Source organism: Aquarana catesbeiana, linkage group LG13, assembly GCF_042186555.1.
Source record: "Aquarana catesbeiana isolate 2022-GZ linkage group LG13, ASM4218655v1, whole genome shotgun sequence".
Lineage (NCBI taxonomy): Eukaryota > Metazoa > Chordata > Amphibia > Anura > Ranidae > Aquarana > Aquarana catesbeiana.
Window position 1 is genome coordinate 236,089,757 of NC_133336.1, and position 19,854 is coordinate 236,109,610.

The 19,854-nt window shown below is 41.1% G+C and overlaps 1 protein-coding gene across 1 annotated transcript in view; it reads right to left on the bottom strand.

The window, feature by feature from the left end:
- CASQ1 (calsequestrin 1) overlaps positions 1-19,854 on the bottom strand; it is a 96,576-nt gene that overhangs the window by 66,164 nt on the left and 10,558 nt on the right. Inside the window, exon 2 of the mRNA XM_073609552.1 lies at positions 9,620-9,704. Coding sequence (XP_073465653.1) covers positions 9,620-9,704 — 85 coding nt within the window. The remainder of the gene's footprint in view (positions 1-9,619; positions 9,705-19,854) is intronic.

The following is a 19,854-nucleotide window of genomic DNA, read 5'->3' on the forward strand; positions in this document are numbered from 1 at the left end:
TAGAACACCCACTGTAAGCTCCTTACTGCAGAAGCAATGATGTAAAAAACAAAAATGAAAAGAAAAAGGAGCAGCACAGACACCAATTGTATGTAATCTGGCGCTCCTGGAAAGCGCCTGTTTGAGGTGCTGGAACACCCACTGCAGGCTCCTTATGGCAGAAGCAGTGCTGTAAAAAAAAAAAAAAGCAGTGACAGCCACCAATTGGATCCAACCACAGGTTCAGCCCAGGTTCCAAAAACTCCCATGCTACTGCCCTCCTCCCGACCCCGTTGCGACTCCAGATCTCAGATTAAAGCAGGCTGAATGAGCTCTTGTGAATTTAGCACAGTTGCATTGTCTGCTTGACAAGCCTGGCTCTATGTCTAGGCCGGCACTGGCTGTTCCTGAAGACTTGGAAATGGACAATTGGTCCAGGATCAGTCTTTGTACGCCAGCACAAAAGCGCTCCCCGGTGCTCCATCGGCGCTCCGGCTGCGACAATTCCCTCGCCCACAATGGATGGTAATCTCTCCCGTAATTAAAAGGCAGCAACATTGCCACTACATTAACTTCCTGGCTGGTAATAACAGGGGGAAGACGGGGCCCGGGTCATTAGACTAAGTGCGCGGCGCCCACCCCCGGGGATCATTGTCACTCACATGCTCGATTTGTCTCCGTCTGACATTAATGCGGAAATGGCGGCTGGGGGGCCAAGGCAATGGCAAATTCTCACACTCATTGCCCTTAAAGTAAAGATCTAATCCTTTTCGTACTCCATCCAAAAAAAAAAAAAAAGATTGGCCTTGTAATACACTTTAAAAACATTTGATTTTTTTTTTTTTTTTTTTAATATGGATAGAGCAGAAGCGGGTTAGAACCTGTGTTAGAGTTTATTAAAATATTGAAATCTTTCCAAAATGAATACAGAAGACAATAACAGTTTTAGTAGAGTGGGGCATGTGGTTTCCTGTGCTTGTGAGACTCGCCCCCCCCCCCCACACACACACACACACACACACACACACACTTCCTGTATCAGTGTCACAAAGACAGGAAGTGAGGGAAAATCTCCCCAATGGGATTACAGGCAGAAAAAAAATTAAGCTGACATATACTATATTGCCTTCCCTGGTTTCCCCCCTCTTAACCCCTTTAAGGGGTTTGCAAGAGGCAGGGCGGAAAAGTTCCGATCGCAAACAGCGATTGGGAACTTTCCGTGAGCTGCCGGTCACTGTGTCGGGAGCGCAAGGCAAGGCGGCCGCTCAGCACCAAGGCCTGGCCCCTGAGAGGCCACATATTTGCATGGGCTCGGCGCCAAGTGGTTAGAGACAGTGGAGACTGAGGAAATGCTTCCTCTTGCCTGCAGCAGACCATAGATCCCTATTGTCCCTGATTTAAGGGACTGTCCCTGATTTGGAGCAATGTCCCTCTGTCCCTCTTTCCCCCTCATTTGTCCCTTATTTTGGTCTGATCCATACAGTTGTACATGAAATGCCCTTCTTTCAAAAGGGGTTTCCTAGTGTTAAACCTTTCACCCAAATTCTAAATTGCTGCATTTGTAAATTTTTAAAGCCAATATAAAGGAATAGTAGTGGTAATTAACCTTTTTTTTTGGTTAATTCTCCTTTAAGGGGGTGTGGCAAGGGGTGTGTCCTATGCCTACATATGTTAGCTAGTAGGTGTCCCTCATTTCCATCTCAAAATGTTGGGAGGTATGCCATACCTCAGGCATGTAGGCCTCACTTTTAACAGTTAATCAGTATGACCGTTCCTCTAGCACGTAGGCCACCTTGTTTACAGTCCACCAGTATGACCAGACCTCAGGCATGTAGGCCTCACTGTTAACAATGAATCAGTATGACCGTTCTTCAGGCACGTAGGCCACCTTGTTTACAGTCCACCAGTATGACCATACCTCAGGCACGTAGGCCTCACTGTTAACAATGAATCAGTATGACCGTTCCTCTGGCACGTAGGCCACCTTGTTTACAGTCCACCAGAATGACCATACCTCAGGCACGTAGGCTTCACTGTTAACAATTAATCAGTATGACCGTTCCTCTAGCACGTAGGCCACCTTGTTTACAGTCCACCAGAATGACCATACCTCAGGCACGTAGGCTTCACTGTTAACAATTAATCAGTATGACCGTTCCTCTAGCACGTAGGCCACCTTGTTTACAGTCCACCAGTATGACCATACCTCAGGCAAGTAGGCCTCATTGTTAACAATTAATCAGTATGACCGTTCCTCAGGCACGTAGGCCACCTTGTTTACAGTCCACCAGTATGACCATACCTCAGGCACATAGGCCTCACTGTTAACAATTAATCAGTATGACCATTCCTCAGGCACGTAGGCCACCTTGTTTACAGTCCACCAGTATGACCATACCTCAGGCACGTAGGCCTCACTGTTAACAATTAATCAGTATGACCATTCCTCAGGCACGTAGGCCACCTTGTTTACAGTCCACCAGTATGACCATACCTCAGGCACGTAGGCCTCACTGTTAACAATTAATCAGTATGACCGTTCCTCTGGCACAGAGGCCACCTTGTTTACAGTCCACCAGTATGACCATACCTCAGGCACGTAGGACGCACTGTTTACAGTCAATTAATATGACCATGCTTGAGGCATCTAGGCCGCACTGTTTACAGTTAATCAGTATGACTGTACCTCAGACATGTAGGCCACACTGTTTACAGTCAATCATTTTGACCATACCTGAGGCACATAGGCCGCACTGTTAGCAGTTAATCAGTATGATTGTACCTCAGGCATGTACCCTATCCTGCACTGTTTAGAGGCTACCAGTATGCCTGTACCTCAGTCATGTAGACTGACAGTCCACTGGAAGGAACGCACCCCTCGACATGTAGGCCGCACTGTTTACAGTCCTGGTGTGAGGAGTACCAGTGCAGTCTTTGTGACATCCTCATTTGGCTTTTTACCAGCCACGGCAGTTGGCCTGAGCTGGGAATTCTGCAAAAGCCCTTTTCCATTAACTTACCCCCCCAGTAACGCACTTCCTGTCCTAAGTTGACAACATTCACTGTACTGTATGTATGGAGGAGCAGTGTTTGTCCCCCTAGAACAGGATGACCCAACACCTCCTGATCTCCATAATATAGGCAGGTGCTCTGTAGTTTCAAAATGTGAGCAAAAAGATAAGTGTGCTTCGGATAATCCTGAGTGCAGAGGACACAGGACAGCACCAGATTTCTTTTAAAGGTTCCACACCTTCAAACTAAAAAGTGGCAACCCCTATATTTTTATCCTGGTGGGTCCTGTTTACGGCACTTTGGACAGAGACTGATGGCAGACCTTTATGAAAGTGGCAACTGAGAAGAAGTACCATGACCCATTTCTTGTTTTTCTTCCAACTGCAGCAGATTGTCAGTTGATGGGGTGAAAACGGCAACAACAAAAGGGTGCACTCTGACTGCGGTGCAGTGTATTGATTTCCTTAATCTGCCACCATCTCCCATTAGATGATAGCCACTCGAGATTAACTTCCACCCTTCTGATGAGGAGCCCCCTGAGGAGCGGGCCCACTAGTCCTTCTGTCGACTCTTCCAATATAGAGGCTTTTAGAGTGCGTGCCAGGCCCATCTCGCTGAGCATTACGCCAATCTACCGCTAATGAGCAAGTCGTTTATCAGCGAGTTTAACGCAACCGGGTTTGTTTGTGATTCATTCCACTAAAACATTGTGTTCTCCGCAAAGCCTCAGCGCCTGGAGCCCCCCCACCTCTCCTTTAGCCGAATAGGGGTCTCTATGGAAACCAGCCGCTTCACTTTTAAAGTTAATTGGACCTAGCCTTTAATGTCTGTAACCTGCTCCTTCTGTGAGATTGTTTATGAATAAGGAAAATAACAGCATTCCTCCTGGGCATCAATAAAGAGGAAATTAGATTTAGCATCCTCAGGAGCCGAGTATGGACAGAGAAAGGAGATGGACGGAAAGGTTAAAGAAGTGCAATCGTTAGTTCTACATTCCTTCTTTTCCTAACTTTCTTTTTTTTTTCTACTTATTTTTTCCTTCCTTCCCTCAATTTCTGTCTTTATTCCCTCCTGTGTTTCCATCATTTGCTCACTTATTTCATACTTTCCTTTATTTCCCCACTCTATTTCCTCCTCGCTTTCCTTCTTTCAGTTCTTTGCATACTTCTTTTCATCCAAAGCCCTTTTCCCTTTGTTTCTTTTCTTCCAGCCTTTCTTCCTTTCCCTCTCTTTTTTCTTATTTCCTTTCTTTCTTTTCCTTCCTTCTATCCTCCCCCTCTTACCTGGTTTCTTCTTCCCTCCATTTCTTTCCTACCTCCATTTCCTTTCTTCCTTCCCTCCTCTCTATCCTTCTTCCTTCCTTCTCTCCATTCCTTCCTCACATCCCTCTATTTCTTCCATTCTTTTCTACTTTCCTCCTCTCTTTTCCTTTATTCCTTCCTTTTCCTTCCTTCCCTCTTTTCCTTCTTTATTCTTTACTCCCCTTCTTTTCTTCCCTCTCTTCATTCCTCCCTTTTTCCTTCCTCCTTTCTTTTATTCCTTACTTTTTTCCTCCTCTTCCCCTTTCCTTTCTTTTTCTTTAGTCCCTCCTTTTCTTTCTTATTTCCATTCCTTTCTCCTATCCCTTCCATCCCTGCTGTCTGTCTTTCCTCCTATCTTTTTTGTTTCTTCATCTTTCTTTCCTCCTCTCTTTTGCCTTCTTCCTTCCTCCCTTTCTTTCTTTCTTTCTTTCTTTCTTTCTTTCTTTCTTTCTTTCTTTCTTTCTTTCTTTCTTTCTTTCTTTCTTTCTTTCTTTCTTTCTTTCTTTCTTTCTTTCTTTCTTTCTTTCTTTCTTTCTTTCTTTCTTTCTTTCTTTCTTTCCTCCTCTCTTTTTCCTTCCTTTCTCCTTTCTTTTTCCTTCTTTCCTCCTCCTTTCTTTCTGTCTTTCTTCCTCTCTTATACCTTCTTTCCTCCTCTCTTTTTCTTTCATTCCTTCTCCTTTTCCTTCCTTCCACCTCTCTTTTTCCTTCTTTTCTCTTCTCTTTTTTCTTCTTTCCACCTCTTTCTTTCCTTCCTGCTCTCTTTTTCCATCTTTCCCACTCTATTTTTCCTTCTTTCCTCCTCTTTCTTTCCTTCCGCCTTTCTTTTTTCCTTCTTTCCTCCTCTTTTTCCTTTTTTCCTTCTTTCCTCCTCCCTTTTTTTCTCTTCCAATCTCTTTTTCGTTCTTTCCTCCTCTCTTTTTCCTTCCTTCCTCCACCCCTTTTCCATCCTTCCTCCTCTCCCTTTCTTTCTTTCCACCTCTCTTTTTCCTTCTTTCCTCCTCTCCTTTTCTTTCCTTCCTTCTCTCTTTTTCTTTCTTTCCTCCTCTCCTTTTCTTTCCTTCCTTCTCTCTTTTTCCTTCTTTCCTCCTCTCTTTTTCCTTCTTTCCTCCTCTCCTTTTCCTTCTTTCCTCCACTTTTTTTCCTTCTTTTCTCCACTCTTTTTCCTTCTTTCCTCCACTCTTTTTCCTTCTTTCCTCCTCTTTTTTTCTTCTTTCCTCCTCGCTTTTTCCTTATTTCCTCCTCCCCTTTTCCTTCTTTCCACCTCTTCATTTTTTTAAATTCTTTTCCTCCTCTCTTTTTCCTCCCTTCCTCTTTCTTTCTTTCTGTACCAGGATGACGCAATGTAGCAGACATACACTTGATGCAAAGACCAGGAAGATTACACCTTTTGAGGAATGACATCTCCCAGCATGCCCCTTCATCATCCATTATCAGCCAGAGTTAGAAGTGTTTTCCAGGTGATGTGCCCCTCTCCCCTATCACAGCCTTTGTCATCATTGATCACACTTCTCGCTGACTCAGAACCTCCTCGCTCATTAAGTGGGCGTCACCCACACAGTGACTACACATTGTGGCATCAAGGTGACGGTACCTAGCTGAGAACGCAGCTTAATGATAATTAACAATTTGTGAGATTTGTTTTGTTATGGCTCCTAATGTGAAATGGATTCCTAAGCTTTGCAACGAAGGCCCTACTTCACCTCCTAGTACAAGTGGCCTTGCCAACACACATTGAGCAGACATGGTTCACCATTGTCCCTATCAGGAAGACAGTCCTGACCAATGATGGGCAGCTGACACTGGAGATGGTGCATCTAGCAGGGAGTGAGTGGAAGAAGCTGCAGGAGATCAGCAGCAAATCATGAAAAAAAAAAAAAGTGAAAACAATACTTTAGCAAGCGAAATGTCATCTAGCAGGTGCAGAGCTTGAACAGTGATCCTGCCAGGGCTCTTTATTTATTTAAAAACCTGTTTAAAAAATAAATGACTTTGCTACATAACAGCTAGAATTTAATAGCACAATATTGTTAGAGTTACAAAGGTTCACACTAAATCCTCACACCTAGCAATCTCATTAGAGTGTGGTGCAGCAGTGCCCCCTAATGGTACACATGCTAACTACATCTTATATACATTTATTCAGAATTATTGACACTACAGTAATGAGTTATTTCAAAATGAATGACTTTTCAACCAATCTCTTTTATTCTACACATCAACAATAATAAATCTTTGCAAAAAAAACAATGTTCTGAGACACTCAGAATAGTGACTTATTTTTTTGAATATAAAGTACTTATAGCAATGAGTTGACGTTTTAGGTACGCAACTTTAACAGTAGCAGAGACTTGTACCGTGTTAGCCATTGATTGATGTAGAAAATATAGAGTTTAGGTGAAAGCTTTTATTGGCTGACTTATATTATTCAAGATGTAAGCTTGCATCTTTAATAACTTAAGTTAGCCAATAAAAGGTTTAATACAAACTCCAAACATTCTGCGTTACGGAACACTGATACAGCCATATATATGTTTGCTTGGAATTGACAGCGAGGGTGTCTACATGGGGCGTGTCTGGAATCCCACTTGTAAAACTGATGATTATTGATAATTAGTTTGTGTACAAAGTGAGTCTAAAGCTCCTAATAGCTTTGCAGCTTAAAGCTTGCCTGCCCCCCAGTGGTGACTTCAGAGAATGCCTGCTAATATTTAAAATGTAGCTAGGTGGTAGACAGAGTTATTAAAGGGTCCCTCTGCAAGATGAGCTTTTGGCCCCCTAGTTAATTACAGGCTAAGTATACATCCATTTACCATGTAACTATAGACATATAGAAATGAGCCATCTCTAGGTCTATGTGACAATGGGGTGGGGTGGGGGGGGGGTGGTCCAGAACCCATCAGACCCACATCTAGTATTTAAAGGGTCTCCTAAGTCCCTAATGGCTACTGTGCACAGTCTGTACAAAATTGTATGTCTGCCTCTATATCTATAGCGAAAAAATGTTTTGTGTTTTGGACAGAGTAGGCATGGGTATAAACCCAGTAGGGTTTTTTGGACTGAGTTAGCTGTGGAGACTCCCCTTAACTTCCTAAAGGGCAAAACTCCTCAAGGAACAAGGGGAGCAGGTAAGAGGCAGCACGGTACTAGATACAGGGCAGGATTTAGACTCAGGTTTAGTCAGCAAGCGTTTATCTGGCTGAGTCTAAATCCTGCCCTGTATCCAGTAACCTGCTGCCTCTGACCTGCTCCCCTTGTTCCTGATCCCAGTCCTGGTTCCCCTGGTTCCCCTTCCTGACTATTGTTTTCACCTGATGCTGGCTGCTGGGAGGGTATTTAGTCCCTCTACAATTCCCTCTTGCTTCAGTGTTTTGCCTGATAACCAGATAAACGCTTGCTGACTAAACCTATCAGGCGAAACACTGAAGCAAGAAGAAATTGTAGAGGGACTAAATACCCTCCCAGCAGCCAGCATCAGGTAAAAACAATAGTCAGGAAGGGGAACCAGGTTTAGTCAGCAAGCATTTATCTGACTATCAGGCAAAACACTGAAGCAAGTGAACTTTTTAGACAGTTGTCAACTGGAACAGATCGGTGGGTTCGAAAAAGCCTACAAAAAAAGCCTGTCAGCGGTCTGATTAGCAAAGGGTGGTGATGTCATCCAGTATGGTTAGGTCTCTAGGTCATAGGACTACACTATAAGCAGTCCCAGGACATGGTCATCTAGCATCTAGGGCAAAGATGCCAAACATCTTTGCCCTGGGGGGGGGGGGGCTGTTGACATCTAGTCTTACAGATACCACCAACCATAATGCTGATGCAGCCCACAATTAAATTGAGTTTGACACTTCTACCTTAGAGCCTTTCTTCGGGGATCTAAGGCATCCTGAGATTTTTCATCTTCAAATTAGCCAATTAAGGATATCATTTAAACTTCAAACGTTCTGCATTAGTGGATACCATGGTGCAATACTCTAATACTTACCTTCTTCTAAAAAAAATGACTTTACTGGCTATTACCACAACCAGTGACGGCCCGTAATCCGCCCCCCCCCCCAATCCATACAACCAGCCCCCTAATATACATATACATCTATACATCTAGCTTCAATACCTTTTGATTCTCATCTGCATACACAATAGAACATCTATTTCAGAGAACATTCTACAGGTCCACCTTGACTGTGGCTAAAAGGAAATACAAAAAAGAGGGGTTCCAAAAGGTAACTCAAGGTCGGACTTTAAAGGCACAGTAAACAATAAAGATATGAAAAAACATTAATATTTATTGAAACATAGATATAAATATATATATGGTATAAGAAGGGACATAGGAAAAAAAGTTAAAAATCATATACATAAAGATGCATGATATATGATGTGAGCCCTAGTGCGTCAACGCGTTTCGCTGTTAAGCTTCTTCAGGACACATTCGGGATTCGTTGGTTGCAAGAAAAGGAAAATGGTCTCACTATCTTGCAGGAGAGTCAGCCTTGTTCAACAAGTGGTCAAAGAGGGAAAAGTTTCCAATAAAGAAAGGGTTGGCTCACAACAAGAGCAAGTCGCAACACGAGGATTCTTAGGAGCCGACTGCTGGTTTAAAGAGATGGGTATCCTAATTTATTAACCTCAGAAAGGGGATAATATATAGAATGGGGAACAAAAAGCAGCCATATAAAGGTTATATAAATATGAGAGAAGATAGTCCTTCAATCCAGAGTGACCAATATGGAGGCTCAGCTATACCCAAGTAAAGTGCTCAAAAACGATCCAAGCCAGATTGTTGTCATTCAAAGAGTTCATATTATGACACTGTAAAGATAATCCCCTGGGAGAGAGTGAGATGTATCTCGCTCTCTCCCAGGGGATTATCTTTACAGTGTCATAATATAAACTCTTTGAATGACAACAATTTGGCTTGGATCGTTATTAAGCACTTTTTATTGAAGGACTATCTTCTCTCATATTTATACAACCTTTATATGTCCCTTCTTATACTAAGTATATATTTACATCTATGTTTCAATAAATATTAATTTTTTTTCATATCTTTATTGTTTACTGTGCCTTTAAAGTCCGACCTTGAGTTACCTTTTGGAGCCCCTCTTTTTTGTATTTCCAAATTATTTACGGATGAGGCAATGTGAGCGCTTTTTTCCTCTCATATTCATGTGGCTAGAAGGAGTCTAGTGGCTGGCTGGCTGGCTCGCCAATAATGCGTCTGATGTCTATAGGCTGATTCATTGTGTTTAACAGAGGAAGTAGAATGGCCGGCTGGCTCGCCAAAAAATTGCATCTAATATTGGTAGGCGAATTGATTGTTTTCTTACCTAGCTTCTTGGCTACGGCAGCGTCATGTTCGGAGTCCACCAACCCAAAGCCGACACCTTTATCTTCCAGGACTTGGGCAGCTAACTAGGGAAAAAGATAAAAAAGGGGAAAAAGAAGGGAGGAGGGGGAGAGCAAAGAGTATTGTTTTAGTGCATTGATAAGGACGTAAAGAAGAAAAGCATACAAAGCATAAGAATACATCTTCCAGTGATGCGAAACGATCCTGCTGTGATAGATAAACTTCGAGCAAAAGCAGGTATGAGATAATTACTCTTTTGGAGGAGAAAAGGCTGCGGCAGACTCTCTCCAGTGCTGCTTACATAATCAATTGAAATTTCGGTTATGTGGTATTGGGGAGGAACAGGTTCACACTGGCTCTTCCTATTCGTCGGCAGAGATCACATGGCCAAGTGCCAAGCCTTATCTGTGTAGTCAGCACTGGAAGGAGCACAGAGCAGCGTTTTCCCACATGTACAATATGACTTCCCACATGTACATACAGTAGGTTTTTAAAATGTTAAACACACACATGGATAAGGTTGTTTGCAACAGGTGTACAGACCTGGGAACTCAGCACAGGGATGGTGGGAACCCCACATAATGGGCCCAGCAGGTCTACAGGCCCAGGAACTCAGTACAGTATGCTGGAAACCCCCCATAATGGGCACAGCAGGTGTACAGACCCGGGAACTCAGCACAGGGATGGTGGGAACCCCACATAATGGGCCCAGCAGGTCTACAGGCCCAGGAACTCAGTACAGTATGCTGGAAACCCCCCTTAATGGGCACAGCAGGTGTACAGACCCGGGAACTCAGCACAGGGATGGTGGGAACCCCTCATATTGGGCACAGCGGGTCTACAGACTTGGGAACTCAGCACAGGGATGGTGGGAACCCCTCATAATGGGACTAGCAGGTCTACAGACCTAGGAACTCAGTACAGGGTTGATGGGAACCCCCCATAATGGGCCCAGCAGGTCTACAGACCCAGGAACTCAGCACAGGGATGGTGGGAACCCCTCATATTGGGCACAGCGGGTCTACAGACTTGGAAACTCAGCACAGGGATGGTGGGAACCCCTCATAATGGGCTCAGCAGCTGTACAGACCCGTGAAGTCAACACAGGAATGGTGGGAACCCCTCATAATGGGCACAGCGGGTGTACAGACCCAGAAACTCAGCACAGTAAGGTGGGAACCCCTCATAATGGGACCAGCAGGTCTACAGACCTAGGAACTCAGCACAGGAATGGGGGGAACCCCTCATATGGGGCACAGCAGGTGTACAGACCCAGGAACTCAGCACAGTAAGGTGGAAATCCCTTATAATGGGCCCAGCAGTTCTACAGACCCAGGAACTCAGCACGGGGATGGTGGGAAACCCCTCATAATGGACCCAGCAAGTCTACAGACCCGGGAACTTAGCACAGGAAAGGCGGAAACCCCTAATCAGAGACAGATGCAACATTGCAGAAACCCCCAGCTCTGAAATATTAGTTTTGGGTGGACTAAGCCTTTAAAAGGCATTTTCATCCGGTCCATAGAATGACTTAGTCTTGGTCTTTTAGAAAAAGCAGCATCAGGACTCTAGGGAGAGGCCAGGTTACAGTCAGGGACCTTATAAAAGGGTCTATTTTTGTCCGTCCCCTGGAAGGTACGGCCAGTTCGGCTCGGGGAGAGGAGATTTCAGCTCCCTCTAAGCCGGAGGGTTCTTTTTCCGGAGCTCAGACCATGTGTAGCCATGCAGTGAGGAGCCCTTTTTCCCTGATGGTGCATTTCAGCCTGTAACCTAAGCAGTGCACAGGCGGTGGTATGCACGCCAGCTCCACTCAACACATCTCCCATCTGCCAGCCGAAAAAAAAAGGCCTTTCTTGGCCACAGGCTCGTCGTTTGGCCTGAGAGCAAGGGAGGGCAGGGCAACATTTTTTTACTGGAGTCAGCGGAGACACTTGCCCGGCCTGCCCCAGCACGCCTTATAAAGGTACGCCGAGGGCCACCAGCTTTATTTAAAGTGCAACTTCGGAATGGTTTTTACCTGGTGCTGCTGCTGTGAATTTTTTTCATTTTCTTGGTTTATATTTAGACAGCGCCCCTCCCCTTCACCATTTTTCACTTCCCTGTCTCCTTCACTTGTCTAAAAGAGAGACTAATTAGGATTAGATTGTAAGCTCTTATGACCAGCGCCCTCCTAAGCCTCTTCTATTGTATTGTAGCTGTACTGTCTCCCTTTATATTTTAAAGCTCTGCCCAATCTGTTGGCATTATATAAATCCTGAATAATAATATTAATAACATTAATATTATTATTATTATTATTAATATTATTAATAATAATAATACTAATCATAGCAATAATAATCATAATAATAATAATAATAATAATAATAATATTCAAATAATTAGAAAAAAGTTACAAAGTATCAGTTGCATTTCCTGCAAGCTGGAGTTTAATCATCCTCATTTTGTTTCCTCTTCTTCCTCCCTCCCCCCTCTCATTAATTTTTTTTTTTTTTAAATAATAATCTTCCAGTTTTCATGACATATCTTATTTTAGACCCAGTGATGTCATCTCTGGTTCTCCGTGCTTCTTGTATTATATTGTAGCTCCACTGTCTCCCTTTATATTTTAAAGCTCTGCCCAATCTGTTGGCATCATATAAATCCTGAATATTATTATTATTAATAATAATAATAATAATAATAATAATAATAATATAATAATAATAATATTCATAATAATAATAATATTCAAATAATTAGAAAATAGTTACAAAGTATCAGTTGCATTTCCTGCAAGCTGGAGTTTAAACATCCTCATTTTGTTTCCTCTGCTTCCTCCCTCCCCCCTCTCATTAATTTTTTTTTTTTTAAATAATAATCTTCCTGTTTTCATGACATATCTTATTTTAGACCCAGTGATGTCATCTCTGGTTCTCTGTGCTTCTTGTACTGTATTGTAGCTTTACTGTCTCCCTTTATATTTTAAAGCGCTGCCCAAGCTGTTGGCATTATATAAATCCTGAATAATAATATTAATAACAACAATATTATTATTATGAATAATAATCATAATAATATTCATAATAATAATAATAATATTCATAATAACAATAATAATAATATTCATAATAATAATAATAATATTCAAATAATTAGAAAATAGTTACAAAGTTTCAGTCACATTTCCTGCAAACTGAAGTTTAATCATCCTCATATTGTTTCCTCTGCTTCCTCCTTCCTCCTCTCATTACTTATTAAAAAAAAAAAAAAAAATCTTCCAGTTTTCATGACATATCTTATTTTAGACCCAGTGATGTCATCTCTGGTTCTCTGTGCTTCTTGTACTGTATTGTAGCTGTACTGTCTCCCTTTATATTTTAAAGCGCTGCCCAAGCTGTTGGCATTATATAAATCCTGAATAATAATAATATTAATAATAACAATATTAATAATAATAATAAAAATAAAAATAATAATAATAATAGTAATAATAATAATAATAATAATAATAATAATAATAATAATAATAATAAAAATCATAATAATAATAATAATAATAATAATAATCAAATAATTAGAAAATAGTTACAAAGTATCAGTTGCATTTCCTGCAAGCTGGAGTTTAATCATCCTCATTTTGTTTCCTCTGCTTCCTCCCTTCTCCTCTCATTAATTTTTTTTTTTTTTTAAATCTTCCACTTTTCATGACATATCTTATTTTAGACCCAGTGATGTCATCTCTGGTTCTCTGTGCTTCTTGTATTGTATTGTAGCTCCACTGTCTCCCTTTATATTTTAAAGCTCTGCTCAATCTGATGGCATCATATAAATCCTGAATAATATTGTTATTAATAATAATAATAATAATAATAACAATAATAGTAATAATCATCATCATCATAATATTCATAATAATAATATTCAAATAATTAGAAAATAGTTACAAAGTATCAGTTGCATTTCCTGCAAGCTAAAGTTTAATCATCCTCATTTTGTTTCCTCTGCTTCCTCCCTTCTCCTCATTAATTTTTTTTTTTTTTAATAGAAATCTTCCCATTTTCATTACATTTTTAGACCAAGTGATGTCATCTCTGGTTCTCTGTGCTTCTTGTATTATATTGTAGCTGTACTGTCTCCCTTTATATTTTAAAGCTCTGCCCAAGCTGTTGGCATCATATAAATCCTGAATAATGATATTATTAATAATATTTATAATCAAATAATAATATTATTTATAATATTAATATTATTAATAATAATAATAATAATAATAATAATAATAATAATAATAATCAAATAATACTAATAATCAAATAATAGTAATAATAAAAATAATAATGTTATTATTATTATTATTATTATTATTATTATTATTAATAATAATAATAATAATATTCAAATAATAAGAAAATAGTTACAAAGTATCAGTTGCATTTCCTGAAAGCTGCCATTTAATCCATCTCACTTTGTTTCCCCAGCTTCCTCCCTCCTCCTCTCATCAAGTTTTTTTTTTATGTTTTTTTTTTTTTTTTTAATAAAAATCTTTCCGTTTCCATGACATATGTTATTTTAGACCCAGTGATGTCCTCACTGGGTCTCTGTGCTTATCTATGAAATGTAGGCAGATCATGGCTGGTGGGAGGGGCTGTACATGGCTTCCTGAAAACATCACAGTGCCCCGCCTCAGTACTCCTTTGAAGAGCCCTCAGCCCTGATCCAAGCTCTGTCCCTAAATTCATCCAAAATCTAGATTGCTGCATTTGTAAATTTAAAAAGACAGTATAAAAGAAGAGAAGGGGTTAAAAAAAAAAAAAATCATGTGTGGATTTAACTAATCCTTTTTCTATATAATTCTCCTTTAAGGGGGCGTGGCAGGGGGTGTGTCCTTTGCCTACATACTTTCGCTAATAGGTGTCCCTCATTCCCATCTCAAAAAGTTGGGAGATATGGTGGGAGGAGTTATGCAAACATCAAAATGCCTTGATTGGGTGGGTGTCAGTCTGGAGAGGTGGGCATTATATTTGGACGAGGACCGCCCACATGTGATGCTGAGCCTTCATGATTGACAGAACTGAAATCCAATAAATGGGAAGGGGAGGGGCCAGGGACCGTCATGCTGGAGAGAAAAATACTAGATGATGCTGGACGTCCTCCAGCCAGGAAATGGGGCGGGGCTCTTATCTGACTCACTGCAGCTTCTAATGCACATGGTAAGACGCTCACAGTGTGCGGTGAAATCAGAGTAAGCCGTTTCAGTCCAGGAGGGGCTGGAGACAGACTCCCGGGTGAAGATGAGGAATTTTTGCAGACAAAAGAGGGCATGGACAAAATGAACATATTGGGAGGAAACAACGCAGGGGGTCAAAACTCTTTTACCTTTGAACTAAATGGGGAGGGTTAAGAATCTCTGCCAGGTTTTTATTGCTGTCAGTGACACCATTGGAGAGCTTTCCCCTCACTTCCTGTCACAGTGACACCATTGGGGAGCTTTCCCCTCACTTCCTGTCACAATGACACCTGTCATTCTGCCGCATCTCTCCCCCCAAATCAGTATTTCTTGGCTCTGACAGCAGGGCGGCGCTATGTTAAGTCACAGAACTGTGCGGACTTGGCTCATTCTAATGCTGGATGAGGTGGGTGTTCCCAATAAAGCAGTGGAGGTCGACCTATGAGATATAGGAGGCCAGAAGTGTGACCCCTGACATCCCCCGGGGCCATCAATTTATATCAAATTCATTGGATGAATGTAACGAGTGCTCAGCCAGCTGTGACCAATTCTCAGCATACTTTACTACATACGTTCATTTCCTAAGAAATTCCTATAGAAGTCAGCGCCATCTAGTGGCCATAATGAAGTATTTTTCTTGAAATATCTCAATCATGAAAAATACCACAATATGACCATTAGATGGCGCTGAGGATCATAGGAAATGAAATTATAAAAGTAGAGTATAAGTAGACCCCATAATATTCAGTATATAGGTTTTTGGGTTAAGGCTTAGTGTCAGGTATTAGGGGGTTTGGGCTTAGTGTCAGGAATTAGGAGGTTAGGTTTTTGGGTTTGGGCTTAGTGTCAGGTATTAGGAGGTTAGGTTTTTGGGTTAAGACTTAGTGTCAGGTATTAGGGGGTTTGGTTTTTGGGTTAAGGCTTAGTGTCAGGTATTAGGGGGTTTGGTTTTTGGGTTAAGGCTTAATGTCAGGTATTAGGGGGTTTGGTTTTGGGTTAAGGCTTAGTGTCAGGTATTAGGGGGTTAGGGCTTAGTGTCAGGTATCAGGGGGTTAGGATTTGAGTTAAGGCTTAGTGTCAGGTATTAGGGGGTTAGGTTTTTGGGTTAAGGCTTAATGTCAGGTATTAGGGGGTTTGGTTTTGGGTTAAGGCTTAGTGTCAGGTATTAGGGGGTTAGGGCTTAGTGTCAGGTATTAGGGGGTTTGGGCTTAGTGTCAGGAATTAGGAGGTTAGGTTTTTGGGTTTGGGCTTAGTGTCAGGTATTAGGAGGTTAGGTTTTTGGGTTAAGACTTAGTGTCAGGTATTAGGGGGTTTGGTTTTTGGGTTAAGGCTTAGTGTCAGGTATTAGGGGGTTTGGTTTTTGGGTTAAGGCTTAATGTCAGGTATTAGGGGGTTTGGTTTTGGGTTAAGGCTTAGTGTCAGGTATTAGGGGGTTAGGGCTTAGTGTCAGGTATCAGGGGGTTAGGATTTGAGTTAAGGCTTAGTGTCAGGTATTAGGGGGTTAGGTTTTTGGGTTAAGGCTTAATGTCAGGTATTAGGGGGTTTGGTTTTGGGTTAAGGCTTAGTGTCAGGTATTGGGGGGTTAGGTTTTTGGGTTAAGGCTTAGTGTCAGGTATTGGGGGGTTAGGGCTTAGTGTCAGGTGTTAGGGGGTTAGGTTTTTGGGTTAGGGCTTAGTGTCAGGTATTGGGGGGTTAGGGCTTAGTGTCAGGTATTAGGGGGTTAGGTTTTTGGGTTAAGACTTAGTGTCAGGTATTAGGAGGTTAGGTTTTTGGGTTAAGGCTTAGTGTCAGGTATTAGGGGGTTAGGGCTTAGTGTCAGGTATTAGGGGGTTAGGTTTTTGAGTTAAGGCTTAGTGTCAGGTATTAGAGGGTTTGGTTTTGGGTTAAGGCTTAGTGTCAGGTATTAGAGGGTTTGGTTTTGGGTTAAGGCTTAGTGTCAGGTATTAGGGAGTTAGGTTTTTGGGTTAGGGCTTAGTGTCAGGTATTGGGGGGTTAGGGCTTAGTGTCAGGTATCAGGGGGTTAGGTTTTTGGGTTAAGGCTTATTGTCAGGTATTAGGGAGTTAGGTTTTTGGGTTAAGGCTTAGTGTCAGGTATTAGGGGGTTAGGTTTTTTAGGTTAGGTAAGTCTTGGGGGGGGGTTAAGGGTTAAGTGTTGGGGGCGGGGTTAGGAGTAAAGGTGTTATTTTAGGGGTCAGGTTTAGTGTTAGGAACACTTTGTAACATCGGGACACTTAGAGGAGCTCTAGGATTTCGATGGGTTCTCAATGCGGAGAACTCGGTGCCAAGGAATTGGACATCACCGAACTGTCAGTACCGCGGATTAAAATTCTGTCCTCTCCCGGTCCCTGTGCCAGGAGTTTGGGATATCTGAGATTTGGATATTCATCCACCAATGAATAAAACACATTCTGGTATCACTCGTTGTCACTCCAGCTCACACAACGCTCCATGTTGCATCAAGATGTAATAGTCTCAAAAAGGGATACAAAAAAAAGCGGGTCTGGCTGCAATCCTCACCTCCTCTCCAGTGCTGTCTCCTGCAGTTATTCCTTTCTGCCTCTAGAGGCACACATAAAGCATGCCCAAATATTTATTGAGTCCCACTTTAGCATTCCTGAAATGCTGTCACAACTTCATGAATCAGAGCCACAGGGGTCCACATGACGGCCAAAACTGCTCCGTTTTTTTCTTTGTGTCTTTTTTGGGCAGATTTCACTTCACTTCCTGTCCTGGAAACACCACAGGAAGTGAGAGAAATTCTCTACAAAGCAAGGGGACATCGTCTGCTGGACAATCTACTAAGACATTTTGTATAACCACCAATCAGAATTAAACCTGATTTGGAATTTTCAGTGTGATTGGTGATACGGGGAGCAGAGAGTGAGAGGGCACTGCTCAGCACAGGATCAGGAAGTGTAAATATATTGATATATCAATATAAATATATATAAATATATGTATTTATTTAATATTTATTTAATAAAAATGTAATATAAAAAATAGGGAAAAAAAAAGATTTATAATAATAAGTTATTATTATTTAGGGTCTCTTTTTCTTTACTCACATGGAACAGACAGTGAGAGGGCACTGCTCAGCACAGGATCAGGAAGTACACTTCCAGTGACCATGTGAGGTGTTCTCTGGATTCTGGTTGCAGAATTATTGTTATCTGAAATCTCTTTTTATAAGGATTATCGAAAAGGATAAAAAAAAAAATAGAAAGAAATATTGAATATATATATAGAATTTTCTATAAATAATAATAATAACAATTATTATTACTATTATTATTGTTATTATTATTATTAGTAGTAGTAGTAGATTTTTATTTATTATAATTTATTCTTATTAATACTAATGATAATATTATTATTAATGTGGTGTAGTGTTCTCTTTTTCTTTTTCCTCATATATATATATATATATATATATATATATATATATATATATATATATATATATCTCAAACCCCCAGTTTTTTCCACTGCTGATCACTCAGCAACAGCCAAGTGGCCTTAAAAGTAAGATCATTTGCTACAATGCCTCCAGCTATTTTACAGTACTGCATACTCCGACGCATATATCTGACTGCTTGGAAATTACCCTCCGACTCCCCATTTTCTTATACCTGAACACCATTAATTCATTTTTAAAGTTTTTTTTAAATATTATATATCAATTCAATATTAATGTTGTTTATCAAGTTTTGTTGTTGTTTATAAACTTTATTAGGATTAGGTCCCTAGATTAAATTGTACTTTCCTTATAGTGGTTACAATGACAGGTTCACTTTAACAGAAAGGAGTAATAATAATTATAATAAAAAACACACAATTTTATATTAATAGTACATATAAAATACAAAATATAATAATAATAATAGCACTAATAATAATAATAATAATAAAGGCACACAATAACTTATTATTATTATTAATATTATTATTATTATTATTATTATTAATAATAATAATAATAATAATAATAGGTTTAAGCAGAAAGCAACAAAGCCTCTGATTTTTCCCTGATGATTACTTAATGTTTTGGCAAATATGGACTTCCCCCTGCAAAGTCAGAACCCCGAATCCTCCCACAGCATGGCGATGCTCTTTGTCAGCTTCCCATCAGGCCATATGTAGGTCCTCTTCCTGGACCCTCAAAAGTTTTGTGGAAAGAAGCGAGGTGAGTTAGTTTAGGGGTCCTTTGGACTTCTTCTCAGTCCACTTCAGAGCTCTATACTGATGGAAGGATTGAGGAAAGCATGGGGTATCACTGAGACACAGGCTTACCCAAAATGTCCGCTGAGTGGAGCCATCAGTCAGGGACACTCTGAGATCCCATTATCAGGAAGAGGAGCCTATAGAGCAGGGGTCTCCAAACTTTCTTAGCAAAGTTCACTGTCCTTCAGACTTTAGGGGGGCCGGACTGTGCCCAGTAGAAGAAAACAATGTCCCATCTTTGGTATTAGGGGGAGAAATAGTTGGTGTCCGTTAGAGGAATAGTGCCCCATTGTTGGTGTCAGTGGGAGGAGTTATGCCCCATTGTTAGTGTGAGTGGGAAGATTTATGCTCCATTGTTGGTGTCAGTGGAAGGAATTATGCCCCATTGTTGGTGTCAGTGGGAGGATTTATGTCCAATTGTTGGTGTCAATGGAAGGAATTATGCCCCATTGTTGGTGTCAGTGGGAGGATTTATGCCCCATTGTTGGTGTCAGTGGAAGGAATTATGCCCCATTGTTGGTGTCAGTGGAAGGAATTATGCCCCATTGTTGGTGTCAGTGGGAGGATTCATGCCCCATTGTTGGTGTCAGTGGCAGGATTTATATCCAATTTTTGTCAGTGGAAGGAATTATGCCCCATTGTTGGTGTCAATGGAAGGATTTATGCCCCAATGTTGGTGTCAGTGGGAGGATTTATGCCTCATTGTTGGTGTCAGTAGAAAGAGCCTCAAGGGCTGGATACAGGTAAGCAAAGGAACATCTGGCCCCCCCTGGGCCGCAGTTTGG